Source organism: Raphanus sativus, chromosome 4 (assembly GCF_000801105.2).
Source record: "Raphanus sativus cultivar WK10039 chromosome 4, ASM80110v3, whole genome shotgun sequence".
NCBI classification, from domain to species: domain Eukaryota; kingdom Viridiplantae; phylum Streptophyta; class Magnoliopsida; order Brassicales; family Brassicaceae; genus Raphanus; species Raphanus sativus.
Genome location: NC_079514.1, coordinates 27,892,826 through 27,902,722, shown reverse-complemented (window position 1 = coordinate 27,902,722; position 9,897 = coordinate 27,892,826). Strand labels below are relative to the sequence as shown.

At 39.6% G+C, this 9,897-nt stretch overlaps 1 protein-coding gene and 1 non-coding gene across 2 annotated transcripts; one reads left to right on the top strand and one right to left on the bottom strand.

The window, feature by feature from the left end:
• Positions 1–244: 244 nt before the first annotated feature.
• On the top strand, positions 245–1,325 carry LOC130510988 (uncharacterized). The gene is made up of 2 exons (XM_057007760.1): positions 245–681; positions 757–1,325. Exons 1-2 carry the CDS (start codon positions 275–277, stop codon positions 875–877), a joined length of 528 nt encoding a protein of 175 aa, XP_056863740.1. The 5' UTR covers positions 245–274; the 3' UTR covers positions 878–1,325.
• Positions 1,326–9,126: 7,801 nt separating this feature from the next.
• On the bottom strand, positions 9,127–9,233 carry LOC130512107 (small nucleolar RNA R71). Its single transcript, XR_008945668.1, has one exon. It is a non-coding gene; the product is annotated as a small nucleolar RNA R71 (small nucleolar RNA).
• Between the last annotated feature and the right edge of the window lie 664 nt (positions 9,234–9,897).

Genomic DNA, 9,897 nt, shown 5'->3' with positions numbered 1-9,897 from the left:
CATGTTTTTATGCAACGACTTCTGCCATTTGCACTTGCGGAGTTGGTTCCAAAAGAGGTTCACGAAGCACTTGCAGGTAACAAATAATTAAAGTTATTATTTCTTCTTGTTGGAAAAAACTTATGATTGTAAATTATGTGTAGGCATCGGAGCTTTTTTCAGAGATCTTAGTGCACGCACCTTAACTGTAGACGTCATCACACAACTTGATGCGAATATCCGGATCTTGATGTGTAATTTGGAGAAAAATTTTCCTCCGTCCTTTTTTGACGTCATGGAACATCTGGTTATCCACCTTCCGTATGAGGCAATGCTACGTGGACCTGTTCATAATGGATGGATGTATCCTTACGAACGAGCTATGAAATATTTGAAAGGCAAAGCAAAAAATCTGGCAAGGGTGGAAGGTTCAATAGTTGCTGGGAGTTTGAATGAGGAAACATCTCACTTTACGTCCTACTACTTTGCGTCACAAGTCCGGACCAAAAAAAAGAATACGAGCAGATATGATGATGGTGGTGTTATGCCGACATATATTGTTGAAGATGTTCCAGACATATTTACTCAGATTGGACGGCTTGGTGGAAAACTAAAAGAAGTTTGGTGGTCAAGTTCTGAAGACGCACATAGTGCCCACACATATATACTTCTTAACTGCGAGGAGATTGAATCATTTGAAAGGTAATTGAAATTATTATTTCTGTTAAATTTTACCACACATATATAACACTTAATGATAATTTTCTTTTAAAACAGCGATTTTGTTGCCCAAGTCGAAGAAGCTATACCAGGAATATCAACTGCTGATCTCAACAAAAGGAAAGACCAACACTTTGTGAAATGGTTAAAAACGCAGGTACGTCGTGTATCTAATTAATTAACATGAAAATTAATTATATGATTGGTTAAGTCTTTATACAAATAAATGTTGATGTTCCAGGTTGATTATGATGATCAATTTTATCCTCAATGGTTTCACGAATTGATACAAGGTCCGGTCGGTAAGGTCACCATTGCATCTATGTATTTCACAAGAGGATACACTTTTCACACTTACGAATATGGAAGTCGACGAGCAACAATGAACTATGGAGTATGTGTGAAAGGTGAAACAGATTTCTATGGAATCTTAAAAGAGATCATCGAAGTGGAGTTCCCCGGTGTAGTGAAGCTGAAATGCGTGCTCTTCAAATGTGATTGGTTTGACCCCACAGTCAATAGAGGTGTTCGATATAGCAAGTTTGGTGTTGTTGATATAAATGCTTCACGGAGGTACAACAAATTTGAACCCTACATATTGGCTTCTCAAGCAGATCAGGTTTGTTTTGTTCCATACCCGAAGATCAGACAATCAAGAATATCTTGGTTAGCCGCTATAAAAGTTACACCTCGGGGCAGAGTTGTGAATGATGACCCACCGCCATTACAAGAAGATGCAGTAAATGAAGTTGAAGTACCCGAACAAGTAGAAGATGATATCTTACTTATTGATCCGCATAATCCGGGATACGAAGAACTTCCAGACGATGCAACGAATGAAGCAAATGAAGATGAATTTGAAGAAAATGATGAAGCGGATGATGTTTCTGATGACGAGTGTCAAGTTCCATTATGTTAGAACATTTTTTTTTCCATTATGTTAGAACGTTTGTGTTTAACTTTATATTGTAATGTTATGATAATTATATATATATGATTTTTGGAGTATGAAAGAGTATTAAACTTATGATGTTTATCTATGAGTTTAGGGTTTAGGGTTTAGGGTTTAGGGTTTAGGGTTTAGGTTTTAGGGCTTAAGTACGACCACTTTACGACACTATGATGTTTGAGGGTTTGGGGTTTCGGGTTTAGGGTATAACGAAGCTAATTAGTCGTTAGTACGACTCATGTACGACTACGTTACCCAGTAGTCCTAAAGTAGTTGTACATTTACGACCCATGTACGACTAAGTTGACCATTAGACCCACATTGGTCGTAAAATTACGACCAACGTACGACTCAAATGTCAAATGCGCCCCTATATATACTCCCTTCTTACCATCTCATATTATAAACAAAATTTACAAATCTTAAAAAAAAAGGAAGTGAAAAGAGATTTGGGATCATAAGTGGAAATAGAATTCGGTTATCTATTCGTTATGTTGATTCTATTTTCTCTTGTGATTCCATCTCTTTTCTCTTCCTTATTTTTTGTAGACTTTAAAAATTTGTTCACATGAAAATAGACAAATTTGTTCCATATATACAAATTTTAGAAAAAAAAGAGAATAAAGATATGGAAACATAAGTAGAAATAGACAATTCCTTATGTTTCGTCATTTCTACTTGTGATTCCAGTATCTTTCTTCTCTTTTTTTTTCATAATTTATGTAAAATTGGTAATAGAGGTTTATCATAATTTTTGATAAACCTCTTCGAATTTTTTTCTAATAAACATTGGTCCCAAAGTGGTCGTAACAGTACAACCCGTGTACGACTACTGTTTATTTAGTCCTTAATTAGTCGTAAAATTACGACTAATGTACCACCCTTGGTCCCTCTTTAGTCGTAACTGTACGACCCGTGTACGACTACAGTTGATTTAGCCCTTAATTAGTCGTACAATTACGACTAATGTACCACTATTGGTCCCTCTTTAGTCGTAATTGTACGACCAATGTACGACCACAACCAAATCTCTATATAAACTTCTCACCGCGAAGCCATTTCGTTGCTCATTCCATTCTCACTCCCCTCTCTCTTACAACCTCAGAGCTTCTCCCTCTCTAGGTAATTTTTTTTTTGTTTTAGTTATAGATGGTTAATTAGTTAGGTGATTAGATTAGGTTTGGAATTTAGTTAGGTTATTAGATTAAGTTTGGAATTAGTTAGGATGATATTAAAATGTGTTTATAATTTTTTAATTTAATTATTTGAATTGTTTTTAATTTTTAATTTTTAATTTTTTTCAGATTGACGATCTTATATGGCTACTAGCGGTAGAAAGAGACTTAGAAACCGTGGCGGGAGGACTTCTTACGGGAGTACCTTTCTCGGCCAGACGGATCCATCAGCTTCTACCTCCCGCACCCCCGAAACTGTCCCCGAAAGCCAAATTCCTAGCGTCCCGTATGTGCCGCAGGCGCCATACGATCCACATGCATACTATCCGCAGCCGTACGTCGACCCGACTACATACTTTACTTATGAGGAGGGTCGTGATCATCAGCAGCCTCATGATCAGCAGCCTCATGATCAGCAGCCACAACATCCACAACAACCTCCACAGCCGGCACAGCCGGCTCCAGAGCAGGTTCCATACGAGCCTCCAGAGGAGGCTCCTGCAGTTCCTGGTCTTCATCCAGATTTGATGGTGCCACCGGATGCACCTTATGCAAGATATTCTGTGGAAGACATTCTCAGGATGCCAGGACGAGAAGGTTTACCCGTCCTCGATCCATATCTACGACCCGGCACGACTTGGTATATAATTAATTTTAAATTATTTTAAAATTTACCTTTAATATTTAATTATATATATAAATTCTTTAAAATTTTTTAGGTTTAAAGCGGACAATGATGTGGGCCAGAGCGTTGGGGACATCATCAGAGGAAACTTTCGGATTGCCCATCCTAATTGGACTCTTACACCGAACCACGTTCGCATTACTTGGTTCAAGTGCTTCGCGGTTAGTTTTAAATTAAATTTATTTATTTATGTTTAAAATTTTAAATAATTTGGCTAATTAATATTTTTCATTATTTTTTGTAGCAAAAATGGCATTGGTCCACTGGGATCAATGAGACGGTGAAGAAAGCGTTCAACAACAAGGCTATGCACCGTCTCAAAAACATTGTTGGCGACTGGAAGGAGAAGTGGAAGTATATCGGGGATGATGCAAAACAAACGTACCTCAGCAATGACGTTTGGACTGGCTTGAAGGCTTATTGGCTTTTGCCTAAGTCAGTCCAAAGGTCTCTCAAATGCTCGGCCGCCCGGCTAACCCGTGATGCTCAAGGTAACCTGCCAATACCTCATACTTCCGGACAGACTCCATATGCCAAAAGGGCATTGCAAATTGTAAGTTTTAGATTTTTTCTTAATTTTCATTACATATATATATATATATATTATATATATAATATATATTGTTGTTGTTTTTAAATATTATAGGCTGCCAAAGAAGGAGCGCCGCCGACTCTCAGCCGACTCTACAAGGAGACCCACTCCCATGCTGATGGCCAATTCGTACATCCACGAGCAGAGCAGATCTACAACGATGTAGAAGCTCGGATTCAGGAGGTCCAGACTCAGCGGACGCAACAAAACCCGGATGATCCACCGGTCCAGCTTTCGGCCATCGAACAAGACCGAATTTTCGAGCAGGTAAAATATTCGACCTTTTTAAGTCATATACATGCATATATTTATTTTACATATGTACTAATAATATCTATTTATAAATTATATATAGGTTGCTCCGAAGAGAAGGGGACGTATAATTGGGATCGGGAGTGTGAATGATGTTCCCATGGCGAGAGCTGAACACGCTGCTCGAAGGGAAGAAGACTCCTCGGTCCGGAGGGAGTTGGAAACTGCGAACCAGAAGTTAGCCGACCACAACGGGATGTTTAAGTCGATGGCAAACATGTTCGATATGCTTCTAGAGACAACTCCGAACGTCGACCCGTCGGTTACAGCATCGTGGAAGAACCTGCGTCCGACCTTCGTCCCCAACCCGACTCCGGAAGAGCAGGACGATTTGACTCGGCGTGCCGAGGAGAGGAGTTCTGAGCTCTTTTATGATCTTAATGCTTAGTTTTCGGTTTTAATTATTTTGTATTTTGAAAACTTTGAATTTATGAATGTTATATTATTATGTTTTTATGAATTTAAATGAAATTCGTAAAATATTTTATTTTTTCAAAAAATCTTTTTTTTTTGTAAAATTGAATTATTAAAACTAATTTTAATATTTAAAATCGAATTACTAAAATTACAGATTCGATGTAAGTTAGTCGTTATATTACGACTAATTTACCTCTAATTAAAATAGACTTTACGACTACTTAACAACTAATATATAACATCTACTTTACGGCTAATGATTTATGACCCACTTACGACTACATTTATTACATCTACTTTACGACTAATGCCTTACGACTCGTGTACGACTACATTTATTACATCTGCTTTACGACCAATATCTTTAATCGTAAAGGTACGACTCTTTTACGACTAATATATTTAATCGTAACTTTACGACCAATGCCCAACCAATTAGTGATTACGACTAGCAGATTACGACCAATCGGTTTTAGTTGTTCATTGGTCGTAATTCCCTTTTTACGACCAATTAACAACTAATCCCGTAGTCGTTAAAGACCTGTTTTCTTGTAGTGACGAGGAGAGATTTGGCGTTGGAGAATTTGTGGTGGGAGATGAGAGAGCGGACGACGGAGAGAAGGGGGAGAGGGGAGTCAGATGGGAACGCTCCGGTGGCTTCATTGTTGTCGGAGGTCTGATTGCATCGTCGTGGATGGATGAGTAAGTAAAGATTGAGGTTGTTGACCAAAAAAAAATTTGAGGTAGGTCGCACGTATAAACAAGTTTTAAGGTTTTAAAATTAGGCAAGTCTTATGAACAAAATCTATAAGTTTGTAGGTAAAAAATACAAAGTTTATGGGTCAAAAGGTCAAATGGCCATTATTTTTTTGTCTCTCTCTTAGGTGTCCATTTTCCCAATAAAAACTTCAAATGACCCACTTTTGATATTTCATAGGGAAGTGTTTATCTTTTGATATTGTTAAATGTTCATTCAGCTTTGTCATTTTTTCTAGATAGATTGGCCATGGCTTGTGATCATCTACCTCCAATACTTGCATTACGTTATTGGTCATAGCTTGTGATCGTCTTTTTTTCCGTCAAGGATTTGTTTTTAATATCAAAGATCAAAGGGCCCAGCCCAATTACAAAGTCGAATTACAAAGCCGAAGCCCAAACATCAAACGCAAAAAAAAAAAAAACTAAAACCCACATACCCAAAGTTGTTTTCCTCCGACAATCCCGGTGCTATGATTACTTCCGTTCATCTGAAGGGAGATAATTATAATGAATGGACCATGGAGATGGCAAACGCTCTTCGTGCGAAGAAGAAGTATGGTTTCATTGATGGGTCGTTAGTGAAGCCAACCGAAGATGGTCCGGAGTTAGAGTCCTGGCTAAGTGTAAACTCTATGATAGTGGGGTGGATCCGCGCATCGATAGAGCCAAGAGTACGGTCTACTGTGACGTTTATTACCGATGCTCACAAGTTGTGGGAGAATCTTCAGAAGCGTTTTGCAGTTGGTAACAAAGTTCGAGTCTATCAGTTAATGGTGCAACTAGCAGCGTGTAGACAGAATGGTCAAGCTGTCATTGAGTATTATGGAAAGTTGGCTGTAATGTGGGAAGAGCTTCAGACGTACAGACCTCCTCCTGCGTGTACCTGTTCAGCAGCATCTGCCTATGAGAAGGAACGTGAAGATGAACGTGTGCATCAGTTTATCATGGGACTAGATGAGGCCAGATTTGGCAATGTGGTGACTGCAATCATTGAAGCTGATGAGATTGCAGATCTTGGTAAAGTGTACGCCAAGGTTATTAGAGAAGAAGCTCGCCTCAATGCTTCTAAAGCAAGGGAGGTACAGCAGCAAGATGCTATTGGGTTTGTTACTCGCCGAGAAGCTCCACAAGATGATCAATGACGAGATAGCAAGCCTGATGCTAACATGATGACCAATAATGGTAGAGGAAAAGATCATACTTGTTCTAACTGTGGGAGAACGGGTCATGAGAAGAATACTTGCTGGCAGATAATTGGGTATCCAGAATGGATGATGGAAAGAAGAGGAAGAGGTGATGGACGTGGCTCCTACAGAGGAAGTCGCGGTTCTAGCAGAGGAGGAGGAGGAGGCCGTGGAGCTCCTCATATGGCTCATGCTACTAGTTCGCATGGTGCAGCGACTGCAGACTTAACTCCTGAGCAATGGAAGGCAATCACTCAGATCATTCAAGAAGGGAAATTGATATCTTGTGTATTTACATGTTTTTAAGCTTCATTCTAGTCCTTATATTGTTCCTTTGCATGCATTTAGAGTGCATTTAGGTTGCATTGCATACATTTGTCTCTATCAGATATTGGAGATGCTTATTGGTGATTTTGGAGACATTTGAGGGGTTTTGAGTCAAAAGGGTGAAAGATGAACATGGATGAAGGCCTTAAAGATATCTTTTGACGCTCAAATTTTGGGAAGACAAAGTAAATTGAGTTAGCTTTCTAATGAAGGTGGTTTCAAGTCATTTGGATCTGTATTGAAGGAGTTATGATCAATATACTGGAGGCATATCAACCCTGTAGCGACCAGAGCCGTAGCGACCAGAGCATGTCGCTAGGAGGGCTCCCGAGCGTACGTAGCGACCACTGTAGCGGGATGCAAGGTCGCTACGGACGAAAAAGACTGTTTTTTTATTGGGTTGACCCAGGTTTGTTGGGTTGACCCAGCTCGTTTTTAGACTTCTATAAATACTCTTTAGACCTAATTTTGAGGGATGTCTTGTTTTCTCTCTAAACACATTGCTACTTTGGTGAAAGATTCAATCTTTAGTTTCTCTTCATCTCTATCTCTTGTGTTTATTGATTAATCTTGACCACTAAGCATGATTAACCTTCAATCATCCATGGATTTTGGGTTATTCATGTCTATTAGTGAGTAGTTACCTTTTGGATTCATGGGCTAGGGTGATTAGGATGATTAAGTGAAGATCTAGGGTGTTTAGTGTTAGATCTCTTGTTTTCTTGCTTGTCTACTACTCTTAATGCTAGATTTAAGTTGGCCTCTTTAATCTAGAGCTCTTGACATTTCCCACCCACAAGGTGTTTGATGAAATGTCTGAACCAAGTAGAGCTTGCTCTAAACTTGCCTTACACAAAGACCATTGTGTTAAGGGAGTTTAGATAGTTAATAGACTCATCCCTAATGATTGCTTAGTTCTTTTAGGCTCAAAGACCTTTGATGTCTAGTTGATTAAGCAAATGAGCATTCTTCTTGACCATAGAGCTTGCTTATTTTAGTGTTCTGGACTTAAGGAAGTCTTTTGATTGAAAGTTTGCCACCCTTAGATTGGATCTTAATCACTTAAAGTCAAATGCCCAGCCCCATGAGTTCTATTGTCCTAGATTGATTGAAAGCTTGTTCCTTTATTGCATTTTAGCATAGTTCTAGTTCACATCATCATTCAAAACCTGTTTGCACTTAGATTAAGCATAGATTTGTATTCTCAGTGCATCGAAATCACATAGGATTGGTTCGACATCTCACATACTACTTCATTTGATAGGGACCTGAAAAGTCCTATTATCAAATTGGCGCCGTTGCCAAGTTCTATTGTGATTTTGACATTGGGATTTAGTCATTTGCTTGAGACTAAGTCATTTTTATTGTTATTGTGATATTGGCTCTGCTTTTTCCTCTTTCTTTTTCATTTCAGGTGTATGAACTTGAGAAGTAGAGGGACTACAAACCTCACTCCTCTATTACCAGATATCCGGGCTTTGGAAAGAGAGAATACAAGAAGAAGGAGAGAAGAGGAGCAACAGGCTCATTTCAACAGATTGGGTTTTGATATGGCTCACCATCAGAACCAGAATCAAGATGGAGAGATCCATTTGGGAGCTGCCCAAGAGGGAAATGGTCAAGGAGCTGCCAACCTTCGACCACAACACCCACAGCGCCAAACTCGCGCCATTGGAACCTATGATCACCCTCACATTCATGGTCATCGGTTGGGAATCAGAGCACCACCTGTGGAGAACAACAACTTTGAGATCAAGTCAGGCTTGCTCAACACCATAGAGAACAACAAGTATCATGGCCTTGCTGCTGAAGATCCATATGATCACTTGTATAAGTTTGATCAGTATTGTAGCTTGTCCAAGATCAATGGTGTTTCTGAAGATGCCTTCAAGCTCAAGTTGTTCCCTTTTTCCTTCGGAGATAAAGCACACCAATGGGAGAGGACTCTCCCAAGTGACTCCATCAACACTTGGGATGACTGCAAGAGAGCTTTCTTAGAGAAGTTCTTCTCCACCTCCCGGACAGCTAAGTTAAGGAATGAAATTTCCTCTTTCCATCAGAAGAACCTTGAGAGCTTTAGTGAAGCATGGGAGAGATTCAATGACTACCAGGCTAAGTGTCCACACCATGGTTTCACTAAGGAAAACTTGTTGAGTACATTCTACAGGGGAGCTCTACCTGAGTACAGAGCAAGATTGGACACCGCAAGCAATGGATTCTTCTTAGGTCGATCTGAAGAGGAAGCAGAGGCACTGGTTGAAAACATGGTGAAGAGTGACTCAGTCTACAGTGGGGAGCATGACAGAGCCAACAGAGGTGATGATCCGCAGCTACGAAAAGACATGAAATCTCTTCAAGAGAAGATGGATATTCTCATCTCAGAAAAGGCTAAACAGGAACAAATGAACTTTGTTGGTAATCCACACCAAGAAACACCTCATGTGGTTAATGAAGTGGATGGGTTAGAAGGTCAAGAGGAGTTATGCTTCATCAACAACAATGGTACTTGGTACAAGAAGGAGCCCAACTTTCAGTACAACAACTACCAGCAAAGACCTTATTCCAACAACCAATCAGGTGATTACCAGCCTAGGAACAACCAGCAAGGAAGCCATCAACCTCAGCAAAACCCTCCTCCTGGTTTCTCCAACAAAGGAAACCAGTCTACTCAAGCCCAAGGAAGTTCTTCTCAACATCAGGCTCAAGACACAAGTGTGGAATTAATGTTCAAGCAACTACTTGAAGCTCAGTCAAGAAGTGAGAAGCAAATTGGTTATGAGTTGAAGAACATCCACTCA

What these genes read in the sequence shown, in the direction of transcription:
- LOC130510988 (XM_057007760.1), top strand. Translation starts at nt 275, where the DNA reads ATGGAACATCTGGTTATCCACCTTCCGTATGAGGCAATGCTACGTGGA. An exon ending in GAGATTGAATCATTTGAAAG is followed by an intron (nt 682 to 756) that starts GTAATTGAAATT and finishes CTTTTAAAACAG; the next exon opens with CGATTTTGTTGCCCAAGTCG.